Source organism: Ursus arctos, unplaced genomic scaffold (assembly GCF_023065955.2).
Source record: "Ursus arctos isolate Adak ecotype North America unplaced genomic scaffold, UrsArc2.0 scaffold_7, whole genome shotgun sequence".
In the NCBI taxonomy this organism is placed as follows: Eukaryota; Metazoa; Chordata; class Mammalia; order Carnivora; family Ursidae; genus Ursus; species Ursus arctos.
Window position 1 is genome coordinate 40,911,103 of NW_026623089.1, and position 17,832 is coordinate 40,928,934.

The window sequence follows — 17,832 nt, forward strand, 5'->3', positions numbered from 1 at the left end:
GGTAGGCAAGGATCAGATGATCAAGTTGGGGGAGGGGACCTTTCCTATTCCTGCACTCCTCACTCCCATCCTCCACCTGTGTCCATTTGTGTGATTTGTCCAGAGTTATGTGAGCTGAGGTACTTAGATATGAATTACAACAACATTGTTTGGAAATGAGGTTTTCGGTCCCAGGCCTTTGATCTGTAAACCAGGAGATGGGCGTTTGTGGAAAGGCAGAAAGGAACAGAAACTGCCTGGGAAGCCCTGCTCTCAGGCAGCCCGAGAGGACACTATAGGATTAGGCTCTGGAAAGCAATTCCCCTAAACCATCCCCGTGCCCATGTGACCCTTGTGTAACACAGTCTGTGTACATAGGGATGTACGTAACCCGCGTAACGGCTGCTCAGGTGTACCATCAATACAGTAAGAGCTAACGCGTATTAAGCCGTGTGCTAAACTCCTTACGTATACATTATCTCATTTGATCCTTACAACTCCTTTACAAATGAGAAAACAACTTTAAAAAAGAAAAGTTCCTTGTGCCAAAGTTCTGCAGCTAATGAGCAGCCGCACATGGATCTGAATACAGACTGTGAAGTCTCAACAACTAACTTGTATCAGTGAATTCGATTTGTCATGCACCTCGTTTAGGGGGCTTGCAGGATACTGGGTGTTACTGCAGAGCTCAGTGCTCTAACCATAGTTCTTTCTTCAATATTCTCAGTGATTAAAAAATGTATAGAATTTGTGGTTGACAAACATGCAAATGGCATAAAACTGGAAGAAATAATCAAATAGCATCCCCCCCAAATCCTGATAAATTACAGCAAAGGGCTAATTCTAACATGATAAAATTTAACACAGACAAGTATGTGAAACTATTTCACAAAACTCATTCCATTCCCATCCTATTTGTGTCAAGAAACCAAAAGAACCAATAAAGAAAGGAAGAGATGTGGTCCAGCAGTAGTGTGAGTGAAAGGTGGGGATTTCAGCTAACAGGAGCTCGACACGTTTCAAGAGTGTGGTATGACAATCCACCATCTAACATGAGATTTGGCTGTATTTAGAAAAAGGGAAAGGAGTTACTTATTCTCTGCTCCCCCCCCATCCCCCTCCGGTCAAACTACACTTGATTCTGCATGCGACACTGAGAAACCGCAGTAACGAAGCTGATCATACACAGAGCAGTTGAGGTGACCATGAACTAGCATTTTCATCAGGCAAAGACGAGAGGGAATGGGGAAGAATGCAGGACCACACAAAAAACTTACTTCACACAGCAAAGGGCAGTGTTATTAAAGAAGCTTTAGATTTGTTCTCTGTGGTGCAAAGGGACAGGAAGAGATTTATAGTCATTAGGAGGAAAAGCTTTCTAAAGATCAGGTCGGGCTGTTTGTACAGATGAAACAGGTGGTCTTGGGAGGTGAGGAGCCCCTGTCACTAGAGGTGTCGCACTAGAAAAACAGATGGGATGCAATACATGTGTGGGGGGAGGAAGGATGTACAGAGGGGACGTGTGGATCCCCAACTTTAGCAGAGGTTGGAACATATAACCTTTAAAGTTTCTACCAATCCCGAGAATTTCTTAATAATGGGAATAACTTCCTAAAATAGTTGAACCTTAAATTTGTGAACAAATGGTTCTGTCTAAAGCTGTTTTTCAAAAACACTGGAAGAACTGCTGGGGCAGAATTACTATACAGGATTTTGAAGCGATTAGGTTTATACCCGAGAGCCATCAGGATGTTCATAAACTCTTTATTACCAGCTCTGAGATGCCTCTGCTGCCGCTGTTAAAATAACTCCACTGAGATTTCCTTACAAGGACTTAACTTGTCTCAGTGACACGCAGGTTACTGCCCATCACCCTAAGTCTTTCCAGCCAATTTTATAATACACGGGTGATACTGTGACAGGTTTTTTTTTGCAGTCATGACAATTTGGAAACAGGATGAATTAAAACTTTTTTTTAAAGTAAAATAATCTGGAACTTCAACTACCACAGTCCTACTACTTGAAGCATGACCTAAGTTTCCTCCAATATATTTGATTTACAGGAACATACAGTGATGAGCAGATCAGGCACACTTCTCCTGGAGAGATGAATACTTTTCATGTGGTCCCTCTCTTCTTTATTTCATAGGCCCCAAATGAGATCTTACCTTGCACTGAAAGTCAGATCCTTCATATTTCATACACCCTGAAGCTAATGTGGTTTCTCCCTGGTCATCTTCTTCAATGATGGCAAAGCAATGCCCATTAGTTCTAAAAGAAAAGACCCCAAAAAAACAAAAAACATAACTTCACATCAGAAAGTACCAACTAAACCTCAATTTGAATGTGACTGGGTACTGATGACCTTCAGTACCTTGTTTTTTGAACTAGAACTGCATTCACGTGTTATTTATCAGCAAAACTCTATGGGCTTTCAGGCAAATGAAAGAGGTCATGCCTGAACTAAAACCTAATGGTTCAAGGTGGAAAAAGACTTTTTTCAAAATGAGTCCTCCAAATATGAATTATTATGTAACTTCTCTTTGCTAATCACAGTCATGCGATCACAGAAAGCTGATTTATAAAATTTTACAAAGTAAAGAATCTTAATGTTTTAAAATTATGCTTAAAAATGACTGCCTCTTTAGGGCACCTACGTGGCTCAAATGATTGTCTGACTCTTGGTTTCAGCTCAGGCTCAGGTCACAATCTCAGGGTCGCAGGATCAAGCCCCACAAGCAAGACTCCATGCTCAGTGGGGACTCTGCTTGACATTTGCTCGCTCCCTCCCTCCCTCTGCCCCTCCCCCAACTCGCACACCCTTGTTCTCTCTCAAATAAATAAATTTTTAAAAAATGACTTCCTCTTTTTAGCCATAGGATTTTCAGTATTCACATACCATAGACAATAAAAACAACTTTTCTATGAAACACAAAACCAGACTAAATGACAAAGAAAAATGTATTTGGGAAAAACAGACTGACTAAGATCCTGACAGGTGCATTTTACTGAATGTGACAGGAAAAAAGGGATAACTTTTGAATAGCTTTAAGAAATTTACATATGTACTGTATGGTGAATAACATAATAAAAAATATTATTATAAAAAAGAAATTTACATATGTATATATTTAATGAAATGTTATCATTTTAGTATTAGTATGTTGGAGTTTACCCCTAATATATTCACTGAGATTTTAATGGGTAGGAAGATACTTCTAAAAGCTTTTTTTGGGGGGACGCCTGGGTGGCTCAGTCGGTTGTGTCTGACTCTTGGATTTTGGCTCAGGTAATGGTCTCAGGGTCATGGGATCGAGCCCCATATCGGGCTCTGTGCTCAGCTGGGAGTCTGCTTGAAATTCTCTCTCCCTCTCCCTCTGCCCCTCCTCCCACTTGCATGTACTCTCTCTCTCTCTAATAAATCAATAAATAAAATCTTCCCAAAAAAGAGCTTTTTTTGTGCTCTTATTTATCATTCATATAACCTAAAAGACTTGCAGAGTTATTGAATTTTTGTAAGAAAAAAATGCTAAATGTGGGGTAAAATCCTGTTAAAATTAATGATTCAGTTTTATTCTGGATTACAAAGCCACTAACAGCCCACACATATCAGGCACATACTACAGACAGTAAGTTTGGCCAGAAATTACTTGGTGACATAGTGTGGAACACTCCCCTTTGACAGATCATCCTGGCTGTCACAATAAATTCAACCACCACCAATGGACAAACAACAAATCTAAGACATGATGAACAATCGTATAATTTCAATATTTTACATGTATACTTTTTTGCTTTATATCTGGTGACATTCAAAGAGCATACAATTATTAGGAAAGTACAAACCAGGACGTTATTACCTTCATTACATCAATTAACTGATGAGACTGTGTTGTTCAGGGAATTTTTTTGGCTAATAAGCCAATTCTTCAATGTCCCCAAACAATATGGAATAGAATTATATGATCATATATAAATGTGCTGAATAGTTAACATAAAATTAGGCAGGAGAATTAAAACTGTCATATAAATCAGATTTGGATTGGGAGCTCACTTGTAAGAAAGTAACATAAAATTAATTAAATATCACAATATCAATTCCTATCTTTCTGTAAAATATTTCAACCAATTCAGAATTATAAGATTTTGGGTGAATTTCCTTTTTGGTAATCTCTAAATTTTCTACAATAAGTATCAGTAAACTTTATGATCAAAGGATTATTAAATAAACTCAAAATGTTAGACAAATACCAGATTCCTTTTATCTCCTTTAAAAAGGATATTACAATGTTACTGGAAGAAAAGAACCATCAATCATGTAGTAGTACTAATGTTCCCATATACAGAACGAGAAGCTTTTTGGCTCTCTGGAAAGATACCATATAAAATTAAAGGGAAAAAAAAAAAACCCTTAAACAATGTAACCAATTCTTAAAATAGCACCAAATGCACTCCTAGTCTCATAACTTTAAGAAGGACTGCATAAAATACTTACATGCATGTGTTATTAATAGCATCGTCCGGGCAGTGTCCTGAGCAATAGCACTTTAAAAAAGGCAAGGTATCCTCTGGTGCTAAGGTTACTCCATTTTCTGATTTCTTCTGGTCAGAGTCCGATTTCATCCCAGTACCATGGAGCATACTGTCCAGATTCTGCCCTGTATTCAAATGTAAAACTTATGAATAAATAATTTCTGAAAAGCTAATTCTTTCATTTCAATTTCCAATGAGAAGTTTCTAAGCTTTCTTATTACAGTATGGCAGCTACTGTGTTTAATTAAAAACACATTTCATTCATACATTTAACATCTGTTAATAAACGACTATGCACAGAATTAATTGTCCCTGGTATCGTGGGACATATGGAGAGGACTATGTCACAATTTTTGCACAGTGGAAGAAAAACAATGTGGCAAAGGTAGAACATGGTCATAGCTTGTAAGAAAGGTACAAAATGGGAAGCGATTCCAGAGGAAGTCTGAGATTGTTTCCAATCATTAAAAAATACACAAATTATGGTTCTTACACTCCTTGGCTCAAGACTTGGGATTAGCTTTAAAAAAAAAAAAAAAAGTTCTTCATTTGTGCCTCTACATGGGAGTGGAGTTACTAAGCATCTTGCTTTGGACTTTAATTGCTTGAGTACGGGAATTGTGACAGCAAGGGGACTAATCATATTATCTGGTGCCTTTTATCTCAAGGTCATTGGTTCAAATCCAGTCTATGCTGCCAGAAACTGAAGGGTACTGTAGAGCAGTAGCTGGCTTATGAAAACAGAACTGTGTTCTTGCATTAGAGTCCAGTAGCCTCAAATGACAGATACTGTCATATTTGCTACTGAATCTTTCAGGCTGAAAGCTGAACAGAACTAAAACGTTTTAGTAATTCCTCCCTCCCTCTGAATCCGCTGAAATCGGCTAGCCTATTCCTTGTAGGGTTGACCTTTAGGGAGTAAAATGTAGAGCCAAATAGATGTAAAATATTAAGAGAACTGTGTATAAACAACATTTCATTATAAATGGTAAATAAGTGGTTCAAGTATAATGTGGACTTGACTTTAAATTGAGCCACAACGGTGAGATGCACTACTGAAGAGAAAAAGTAACACACATACACACACTGATAACAGGAAAAGAATGTCGCAATTTTTTTAAGTGATTCCATGCCTTGAATTTTAATAATCTTCATTTAACCCTTTAAATTGATAACAAAACTTTAAGACCTCATTTATGTTAGGACGGTCAACTGTAAAAATTAACAAAAGGGTGGAGTGGCCAGGAACAGAAGAAATCCACTAGGCTAAAAACAAGGAGACTTGGATTATGGTCTACTATGGTCCTACGATGGTCCCAATACAGTTTAGTTAGCTGGAAGATCACAGACAAGCCATGTCACTTCTCCAGACCTCATTTACTCAGTAAGACCGCAGGACTAGAGGCCATCTGAAGTTTCTTCACCAGCTTTAAAATCCACTATGATAACAGAAGGAAGCATTAATTTAAGTATGGGGAACAAATGGTAAGTAATATACTATATACAATTAATTTTTCAAAAATCTAGTGATACACAGAAAAAGCGGTATAGTGTGGTAGAAATGACATGAAAATAAGAGTGCGAAGGTAAGGGTTCAAATCCCAAATATATCCACAGATGCTACTCTCTGAACCTCTTCTTCTATCTCTAAAAAATGGTGATAATAATTCCTGCCCAATTCAACTCAAGGTTATATACAGATGAAATGAATGTATAATAAAGGGCTTAGTTACATATAAAATAAGGTACAAATGAAGAAATTAATAACAAAGATCATCCTAAAAGATCACCAATACCTAGAATATTCAAAGTTATATCATGGTTAATACACATAATTTCCCAAAACACTATTTGAATTTAGGAAATAAAAATTCTAATTATAATATAATTTGCATCTGGGGTTTATATTACCTCAAATACTTATTTAACAAAACATTAATTAGAGGCCAGCTATGTGCAGGCAAGTTACTGAATGCTGGAAACTGATCTGGTCCTTGAGAAACAGGGAAGGGCAATAAGCACATAAACACACTGTGAAAAGTGATATAATACAAGGTAAACAAAGGAAGGCGCCTGTAACACAAACTCGGCCTAGGTGTCAAAAGCAACGAAAACTAAGCTGTACCTTAAAGTTCTAAGATTTCCCTAAATAGAGCCATGGATGCAGAGAAATATAACAGCAACAGCCTCTCTGCACGATCTCCCTAGGTGACAGCACCCACCCGATGGTTTAAACAAATCTCTTTGTTGATGGTCCCGAGATTTACTCCTCCAGCCTTGAGCTGCTTAAGTAATCTCAAAATTAACTTGTCCAAAATGGAACTCATTGACGTATCTCCTCAAACCCATCTCCCCAAGTCTTTTGGTTCAATCTTCAAAACAGATCTCAAGTTTTTCCACTTTTCTCCAACTCCATTGCTATTACCTGGGCCCATCAACGCCGTGCCACCTTCTGAGATAAGAATCTCCACACTGACCTCCCTACTTCTGTGCTTGGGCCCTCCCATCCATTTCCCACACAGGGGCCAGAGTTATCTTTTAAACATAAATCTGATCCTGTCACTCCCCTGCTTAAAACCAATTAATGGCTCCATATGCACTCAGAATAAACTCCAACCTCCCTCACCATGCCCACCGCCAGCAGGACCTGGACCCTGGGTACCTCTCCAACATCAACTCACAGCACCTACCCTCCACCATGCTCAGGCATGCTACCCTTCTGTCAGTTCCTACAATATGCCAATCTCTTTCTACCCACAAGTCCTGTGTTTACAAAGCATAAAATTATGAGGTCTGGGGTGGGCCGAGGCTATAGGCTGTATTTCAAAACAAATATATGCAAAAAAATGTTTAAAGTTTACATGCTCAAGTGTAACAACTCAGGAAAAAAACACAAATATATATAAATAGGGAGATGAATAGCTAAAAGATACAAGTGTGCATATACAGACACATTTACACCACCTTCCTTTGTCATTAATGGCAATTTTTGGCATCAATGATTTTACATTTTTATTCCTAAATAATTTTTCTTACTTTCCCATTAATCTATGGGCTTCCTTTGTACCAAGCAGAGAAAAATCCTCCCCTGTCCTTAAGGCGGAACGTCTAGAATAGGAATCAGGAGGCATAAGGTAGGAGAGCTGGAGAGACCAATGGGACATAAATGGTTTGCTTGTACGAAGTGATCAGTAACAATTCTCCTTCAACTGTGTGCTACAGAGCAGCGACTACTGAAGGTGGCTTCCAGGTTGTCCTTCTGAATGGGAGTTTATATAGTACTTGTCCGATTTCTTCTTCATCACTGACCACTGGGTATGTTGGGCACCGACAATTTCTCCCTTAGCTACCAACTGTCAGACCATGAAGAGGCCCACGTGAACCTGGTGGACAAGGTTACATACTACCCAGAAGTCCTGGCTGAGTGGCTGAGTGCATGAAGTGGATAAACCTCTGGGTTATATACACATATATACCTTTGAGGAGGAACTCAGTATTTCCATCGACACGAGCACTTTTAGTATATGCATGTTGAGAAGGGTATGTATGATGTTAGGTGGACAGATGTGGTACCCTGCAACAGATGCTGTTAGGTGTTCTTCTTCCCTTTACCTTGCTAGCAACACACACACACACACACACACACACACACATCCTTTTTAAAGTATTGGCTCCCACCTCCATGTGATTCAGGAAAGCACAGCCCAACCCTCAGTAAAGATAACTGCTTTGTCTAATCCAACAATTTTAGTTCCATTCCCCTTGCCACTGCTTACACAAGAGCATAAATTAATTCTGGCCAATAAAGTTAGAAGGAAGTCCGCTGGGGAGAGGAAGATGACAGGTGCCTGGGGAGATTTCTTTACCAATTAAAAAGAGACACAAGAGACATCCATTCCTCTTCTACCGAATGCTGCCAACTCAGTTCTGTCATATCTACATGTGATCTCTGGCCCCACAGCAGCCACACTGTGGCCATGAAGTGAGTTAACCTAGGGCTAAATTAATAGGTGGAGGAGAACACAGTTGAAAAAGAGAAAAAACTTGATGAGCCAAGGAATTAACTTACTGAAGTTCCCCTACCTTCAGACTTCTTGTTTTGTGAAACAACACCTGCCTTATTGTTTAAGTTATTTTGAATTGGGTTTTTGCTGTTGTTGCTGCTGTTACTTATAGCTGAAAACACCTTAACTGACAGAAGAGAAAGAATCTGTTCCAGACTCTTTAAGTTGTCCAAAGGATATCTATTTTCCCTATCTTCCTGACCAAACTCTGATTCTTTCTGGCAGGACAATGTGTCCAGTCATAGGCAATAGACTTAGATTAATCTAAGCTGACCGTCACAATCCTGTCTCCCAGTTTTCCAGTAGCCCTAGCAATTGTCTCAGTTTGTCCAACAAACACAATAAAATCTGCCAGCAGAAGGTTGGTTTCTGGGGACATTTTACTTTCCTGAAATAACATCCAGTTGAAGTCACTGCTGACCCTTTCCCCATTTTTCCTTCCTCCAATGCAGATAACAGCAGCCATTTTGTAACCATTAGGGAAAAGCCAAGAAAACTACAGATGTCAATCTTGACACCACTCAACTACTGAATGAGCACCAGCAAATATCTACCATCTACATAAAAAAAAATATCTATTTGTTTAAGTCACTGTTTGTTGGGTAATTAGTTTCTTGAAGCTAAAATCCATTTCTAAAACTTGTGACCAAGCCAAAGCCAAGGATTACATAGCGATTAGATGTTAATATCAGGTGATTCATTCTTTGTTCCAACAGGACTAACTTTATCTCAATTTTATAAAGGCCTTAAATCTTTATCAAAACATCTAATGCTCCAAAAATTTCTGTTTACATCTAGGATATGCGTTATTGTTTCTACTTTACAACAAAGAAACCAATATATGGAGAAAGTAACTTTCCCAAGACACAACTGAAGCTAAAGTTGAAGCTAGAGTCAAGTTATTTCCACTAACACCACTCTCCAATCCTTAGTAATCTCTAAGAAATACCATTTTCTTCTACACTGGTTTTGGTTAAGACTAAATATTTTTATTTTATTTAAAGCAACTCTCAAACTAATCTTTTTGAAAGGAAATGTAACACATTTGGCTATTCACCACAGAAATGTAATTCTTACTGGGATTTTTCACTTATACCTGACAACTAAATACCAATTTATTTCATCTAATAAAAGTTTATTACAGAACAACTTGAATCAGGGTGGGGAAAGAATTTTAATCATATTGCCTCTGTGTGATCTATATAGATTTTTAAAAATTTATTTATTAATTTTTTTAAAGATTTTATTTATTTATTCGACAGAGAGAGACAGCCAGCAAGAGAGGCGACAGAAGCGGGGGGGTGGGAGAGGAAGAAGCAGGCTCCCAGCGGAGGAGCCTGATGTGGGACTTGATCCCAGGACTCTGGGATCACGCCTTGAGCTGAAGGCAGATGCTTAACGACTGAGCCACCCAGGCGCCCCAGATTTTTTAAAAAATTTAACATCAAATACTGATTACCTGGAAGTGAGGTAGCCAATATGCTATTATTAATTTAACTCATCTTCAAATCTATGACAGCTTTGGCTAATGCTGATCAACAAGACACATAACAAGAGCTGTTAAAATAAAGATGTTTTATTAAATAATTTGGTATTTCACCAAAAAAAAAGTGGCTTTTGGAAGAAGGCTCTCTGTATTCTGGGCAAGAAAATACTAAAGGTATTAGTTAAACCTAAGATAAAATATGATGCTACAGATTTTATTTTTAAAATGAAAATGTCAGGGGCGCCTTGGGTGGCTTGATTGGTTAGATGTCTGACTCTTGGTTTCGGCTCCGGTCATGATCTCAGGGTCATGGGATCGAGCCCTGTGCTCAGCAGGGAGTCTGCTTGGGATTCTCTATCTCTCTCTCTCTCTCTGCCTCGCCCCCCCCCACTGGTGCGCACGCACACACACACACACACTCTCTCTCTCTCTAAAATAAATACATTAAAAATATTAAACTATCAAAAAATTTGTGCTTTTAATTGTATTTCTTACTAGTAGATATTAATCTTTATCACTGTGAACGAAAATCATCACAATAATTTCCTGTTTGGGAGTTCAGAGCTGTGAACACAAAATTACGATGTTGTCCATAAATAAAACTGAGTATTCTAGGAAGAAATTTTAGTATTTAGCACACACAAATGCAACTTACCTTTCTAAATGTTTTTAATGATGACAAAATGATTTTTTTAATTATTTGCATGTACTCCATATTGTATTTTAAAGGAGAAAGGAATTTTAAAACTAAGTTTTGAGTACCTATTACCCTGTGTCTTAGTCTTACTAGGACAGATCCTTCATTTTATACTTTATCTCATTTAATTCTCACGAGACTTAATGTTGCATATCATGATGCCCATGTTATGAATAAGAGAACAGATTCAGAGAGGCTGAAATTTTACAAATACTTGAAAATGTTTCTATCACAATCAAGTTCAAAATTATCTGGCATGTATTTATTCTTTGCCTTTTTACTCAAAAGCTATGCTGGCATACTGAGCCTAACGGTTCAAAACAGGACATGAGGAGAAGAAGCAATTTCAAGAATGAGTGTTTTAAATATAGAAAAAAATTACTGAAAAAGATTACTTAAATGAACACTGATTTACCTTGAACATAAGAAATGATGAACAGATAGGCTCCCAATAATTTGATGTAAATATACAGCTGAGTCATTGTTCAATTTTAATGTTTCCTGTACACTGTCACCTCTAATAACTGGTCTTGTTATGTCACTAATTTAAATGACTTTTATTCAAAGAGATTTTCTTGCAAAAGGTCTCAATCACTTGACAATGACTCCAACTTCCGCTGCTTTCTCTTGACTCCTGAAAGATAAAAATTTAAAAAAGGTAATGAATATAACTGAATTCTCGAAAGTTTTCAAAACTAAGAGAGAAAAACAAATGCTCAAAATACCTTTAAATAATGAAATACATTTTGGGGGGGGGAGGGAGAGAGAATGGGGGGAAGGGCAGAGGGAGAGGGAGGGAGAGAGAGAATATTTTAAGCAGGCCCACGCCCAGCATGGAGCCCAACATGGGGCTCGATCTCACAACCCTGGGATTATGACCTGAGTGAAAATCAAGAGTGGGAAGCTTAACCAACTGAGCCACCCAGAAATGAAATACATTTTTAAAGATGAAAGCTATCTTTATTTACAACAACAGAAAGCACTGTAATTCAAAAGCTTAAATAATTCAGTAAATAGTTTGCCACCTCTACTGATCTCAGATTAAGCATATGTAAAACAAGTACACTAAATAATCCCGATAGTCTTTTCCGGCTGCTCTAATTATTTTATTAGTAACAATTTCTTTCTTTTTTTTTTTTTTTAAAGATTTTATTTATTTATTCGACAGGATAGAGACAGCCAGCGAGACAGGGAACACAAGCAGGGGGAGTGGGAGAGGAAGAAGCAGGCCCATAGCAGAGGAGCCTGATGTGGGGCTCGATCCCATAACCCCGGGATCACGCCCTGAGCCGAAGGCAGACGCTTAACCTCTGTGCCACCCAGGCACCCCTATTAGTAACAATTTCTAAATATACTAAGAATAAAGTAGGAAAAACTGAATTTAAATACGAAGCTATTCACCAATAATCTTTCAAATCCTAATAGATGTGATAAAAACACCTCAAATTTCTGCAGAAGAGAAAGCTTACCTAGGTAATCACACATATTTAAATATGCAGTGTGCTTCATCATTAAATAGAAATATATCTTAAAGTTATTTTCCTAAAATATTGCAAATCTGATTTCATTAGTATAAAGCTGAGCTTTTTAATATGGATGACATGAAACATAACCTCCCCAGGTATGATTTGGCAATTATAGAATAGTTGAAGTAAGTAACAAAAAAAGCCCTCACTAGTTGGCATATAGATGAATATAATTCTGTTTTTCCTCCCATGCTATTGGTTCAGACAATTTGATTTCATTGATTTCAGCCTAAACTATTCCTGAATGAAAAAGATTTTATTTATTCATGACACAATTATGCCTAGCAAGATTTCTATCATAAACAATCTGAGCTTTCTATTTTACCAACCTAAGAATTTTTCACTTTACTTAGCTCTTCAAAGGCAATTAGAGTATTGAGGAAATAGGTTTATAGAGTGTCATTTATATTGTGCATTTTAATATGGCTGACTTCTAAAATCTCTACAATTTCTTACTTCTCTACTATAAAATTAAATTGCTTCCCATCTACATAATGCTGAGAGAGTAAGATGTAAAATCTAAAATAATTACAGAACAACATCTATAATGTGACTTAATAGCATTTCTTGGGAAAACTCCCTTCTTGAAATTACACAGTTGCGATTCTAGGCATACTTGCTCCAGGTTTCAAATTCAAAAGCGGTCTGTGGTATAATTTCAACCCTGTTCTCCTGTCATATTTCTATTTGCCTTTTAAGTATCTCTACTAGGATTACACACAACTTGTCTAAATCAAATGCATTAACTTTCCTTCTCAACCCTCCAGGCCTGCCTCCTTCTCCTCCATTTATTATCACAGAGGAAGGAGGTGCCATGTCTTCAGTCGCCCATGACAAAAACCCTGGCATCAATTCTGCCTCTCTTGCTAGCTCCCCCCGCTCCATACGTCCACTCACCAACAGCACTTTCTGAGTGCATAGGACACATCAGTGCCAGGTGCTAGAATACAAATATGAGCAAGACAGTCCCGGCTTCAAGGAGCTCATGGTCTTGGGCAGCAAACTGATTGCTATGACTGGTTCCAATTTCCAGAGTCATTGTTTCCTCATCAATTTATTTAAAGCTAATTTGTGGTCTAGTCTCATTAGAGGGACAACCAAGGCATCCTGCAGAGCAGCTGAGGAGACTCTAAGCACCTGTCACAGTCACAGTCTCATTCATAGGAAGGGGATTATGTGTGATTTCTTCCACATAAACATTTATGACTGCTATCCTGGGCACAAGTTCAAATCCTGCTCTGCCTGAAATAAGTAACCTAACCTCTCTGGATGAGTTTCTTCATCTGTAAAACTGAGATTATATTATTAAATCATAATTATTTTAAGAACTAAATGAGGTAATACCTAATACATATTCACCTCTAATTATGTACCATCACCCTTATAAATGCTTTGAATACGTTAATATGAATTTATCAAATCATCACAACCACCTTATGAGGTAGGTGTGACTATTATTTTAATTTTACAGATGAGGAAACTGAGGCAGGGCTCTAATTCTAATCAAGGACATCTGAATCCAGAGTCCATGTTAACTGCTACCCTAGACTGCCCTGCTGGATATTTTATGTACATTATACAATGTAAATTATATATAATAAAATAGGAGACCCTGGTATAGAACAGGTGTTCAATAAAGTTTCCTCCTCTCACACACGTTTATAACATGCCACAGGAAGTAACAAGTGTGATCCATGACAACCCCATCTTCACGAAATTCTGATAGCCTAAAAAAACCTGCAGTAACTTGTATAGACAACAGCTATCAGCCAACAGAAGGCTAAAGGTAAAATGGCTTTAATTGCCTCATTTGTAATCTAACAATGGAAAGCCTTAATCTTTAAAAGAAAAAAGTTTGGTTTTAGCGAACTACCAGCTCAATATGCAGCAGTGTTAACGACAACTGCTTAGACATGAAGGCAATCTTATCAAGCAGGGACAGAGGCACACTGCTGTAATCAAAGAGGGTCACCACCTTCCTTCATCCACCTGGTCAGGCCTCTTGAACACTTTAGAGAGGAATGACAGGAATGCAAAGAAGAGGGAAATGACTACACTTGAGATACAACTCAAAGATGGGGGGCCTTTGCTCACAGAGTATCAAAGGAACAAAGTGTGAATGCACCTCTGTCAAGGACATGACAGACATGACGGACAGGAGACTAGACCAACTGAGTGACTCATCAGATTCCTTCTAACACTGAAGTCCTGCAGGAACAGTGTTCTTGCCACTGACTATTATTTTATTTCCTAAATATTTATTAAGTACCTATTATATACATGATTCTGTACTAGACACTGAGAATATACACATGAGGGCAAACGGACCCAGCCTTCAAGGAGTTCATTGTCATTAAACAAGACAATTTAGACAGTGAGGCTCTGAACAAGACAGTACAAACCATACGTAATCATAACTTGTGGTAAGTGTGAGGAAAGAAAAGTGCCAGGTTCGAGAGAGGCATGGGGTAGTGACCTAATCTCATCTGGAGAGACTGAGGGAAGCCATGCTAAAAAGCAACATTAAGTTGAGATCCGAAGAATGAGAGTTAGCCAGGTAAAGAAACAGAGGTGAGCTGTAGGCATAAGGAACAGCCTGTCAAGAATCTCGAGGCAGAAAAGAGCAATGGAAGAATGATATTTCTGAAATGGTGAGAATAAGCGGTAGTTGGTAGGATGTGAGTTTGAAGAAACAGGAAAAACAAGGACCAGATCAGGCAAGAGTGTATGAAGGATCCGGGATTTAAATCTAAGTGGGATGGAAGGCAATTATCTGGTTTCTATGTAATGGAGTGGAGGGGACAAAAGCAGAAGCAACAGACCAGTGAGGACAGCGTAGTAGTTTAGGAGAGGGATAATAATGGTGGTTAAGATTTGGGTGGTGGTGGTACGGTGGATGGGTTCAAGGTATATTTCATAAACAGACTCAATAGGGCTTAGTATTGGATTCGATGTGGGGGTAAGGGAGAGTGAGGGTCGAAGAAGATCTCTACATTTCTGGCATGAGCAATTATTGAAATGAGGACAAGTGGATTTTGAAAGGAGTGAGGAGAAGAGATCAAGGGTTCAATTTTAGACATTTGAGATTACCCAAAGGGAACATCTAATGGGCATGAAGCTTAAAGGACACATTTGGTACTGAAGATACAAATCTATTACGCCAACAGCATAGAGTGTTTGAAGCTATGGCTCTGTATGAGATGGCCTTCTAAGAATGAAAAGAGAAGAGGGCCCCAGAATACCAACACTCATTTAAAAACTGGATTAATAAAAGCATTAACACCACATATATTTATTTGGCATTCACTGATAAAATAAGTTCATGGTCTAGGACATATCATGTGCAATATTAATGTAGTGTACATTACCACAGCTGGAATAAAAACTACTATTCATAAGTGATACTTTTTCACAGGTTAAAAACAACAACAATCTACCAAAAGATCATTGTGGTGATCTAAATATGTCCACAAGTGCTCTGACAGTACCTTCGGTAGGTGGAGCCTACAACCTGCCTAGACTTTTCACCGCTGTTAATGAGTCACTTCTAACAAGCAAAATGAGATGGAGACAACAGAGTGTGACTTCAGAGACTAGATCATAAAAGGCATTTCCGATTCCACCTTGCTCTTTCTTGAAACACACACTTTGAGGGAAGCTAGCTGCCATGTCATAAGGACACTCAAGCAGCCTTACAGAGGGGGCCACGTGGTGAGGAGCCGAGGCTTCCCGCCAGCAGCATGTGAAGTGAGCCACTTGGCACACGGATCCCGCAACCCAAGGGACACTTTCAGGTGACCACAGCTTCACTGGCACAATTCACGAGACCCTAAACTAGACCTATCCAGCTAAGCTCCTGGTGGATTCCAGACCCTCAGAAAATGTAGGAGATCATAAATGCTTGTTTTAAGCTGCTAGGTTTGGGGGTAATCTGTTGGACAGCAAAAGAAAAATATTCACTGCTCTATGATACAGTTATTATGAGAAATCTGCTAAAATAATAAAAAGCCTAATCACTGTAAGTTATTGCACAGCCAACCAAAAAACAAAAGTCTGGAAAGCACAGTCAAATCAGAGCATAACAACAGAAGTATAAGATAGTCACAGTGCCCGGAGAACTAAGTGGTGAATGTAAGTAACATCTTTCTTTCAAAGGAGTAACCAAAAGTATGCTCTTTCTTTTAAAATTAGCTCAACAAGTAAGGTTCATTTCTGTGGGGAGAAAACCATCCCTAGTTCTACTCTCTATACTGTTAAACATGTGCCCTTTTAAACTACGAGTTCCAGAAAAATGACATCAGTTTTATGTGCTAGGCAGAGACACTTCTCATATAATATCCTGGCAAATTTCAGAGAGCGAATTCTGATGTCAGTCTACTGGTTTCAAATATCAGCTCCAGTATTTATCTGTGATGTAATTTGGGAGAAGTTATGCAAGCTGTCTAGATCTCAGTCTCCTTCGCCACGAAATGGGAATGATACCACTAACCCATTTAAATGAGTTCGCATCGTGCATCTCGGTACTAACCATTCGATAAGTAACAGCTGTTGTTGGTACTGTTGTGGTTACTGTTATTAATAATATAAATACTGATAACTTTCCCTCTATTTGTTCCATCATATTAACTGTTTCTGTGATCATGACATAGCAAAACAGTAACCATATTTTGCAATTATTCCTGAAACAGAGTATTTTATAATTCTAACATCTGAAAATAACATTTTTTTGAAATCCCTAGAATAACTCATTGGAATTTTTATATTAAATTTAAAATATCTAGTCTTGCAAAGCTAAGGATATAAGGAAATGCAGACATCTGAAATGCTGTATGATCGAAATTTCAAAATGATGCTGCTGTTTAAAAGCTATCTTAAAATATTTAGTTCAAATAGGCATCTAAATAAATTTATCTTCCGTTGCTATATACATAGATTGGTGCTGTTTCTTCTTCAAGAAAATAAAACTAAGACAAATTATTCAATAAAATATAAATAATTTCTTTTTAAACAAAAAATTACAAAGCTTGGTAAACAGAAATAAGGCTGAACCAACAGTTCAATCAGAATAAAAAAACAGGAAAAGGCTGAAGTCAGCTGAAAAAACAAACTAAAGTCATTCTTTCCTCTTCCCGTTAAGCCCCCCACCCTTAATTTTTACTTTCTAGTAGTGAGGTTTGGGAATTTTCAACAAGCTGGCCCAGGAAGTAGTGAGGAGAAAGCTCCCCCTTCCAGGGGCCCCTCCCCCTAGGCAGCTCCAGGCGCCGGGCCTGACAAGGTTTCTGAGAAGGCCTAGACTCACTGCAGACTTTCCGGCTCCACAGCCATTGTTTGCATGGCTGCTTTGCTCCTTATCCAGAGCTTGGATTAGCATAAGAATATTGTCTTTTCTCTTAACCAGCAACCCATCTATTCCTTCCCCAGTTCCAACCTCTACCCCCATCAATCCCTGAGCTAATATATACACAGACAACTGTAGTAACACCGCTCATGGCTATTTTTATATCAGTGTGAAAAACAATCTCACCCAAATCTAAACATAAACCCTTA

The 17,832-nt window shown here is 38.2% G+C and overlaps 1 protein-coding gene across 4 annotated transcripts in view; it reads right to left on the minus strand.

Moving 5' to 3' along the window:
* The window catches only part of BMPR1A (bone morphogenetic protein receptor type 1A), a 133,156-nt gene that overhangs the window by 21,794 nt on the left and 93,530 nt on the right, over positions 1-17,832 (minus strand). For all 4 annotated transcript variants that reach the window (XM_026504603.4, XM_057308742.1, XM_026504604.4 and 1 more), the window contains 3 exons: positions 11,175-11,393; positions 4,475-4,637; positions 2,148-2,250 (listed from right to left, as the gene is read on the minus strand). In XM_026504603.4, the coding sequence (XP_026360388.1) occupies positions 2,148-2,250; positions 4,475-4,637; positions 11,175-11,241 (333 nt within the window). In that variant the 5' untranslated portion in view covers positions 11,242-11,393. The remainder of the gene's footprint in view (positions 1-2,147; positions 2,251-4,474; positions 4,638-11,174; positions 11,394-17,832) is intronic.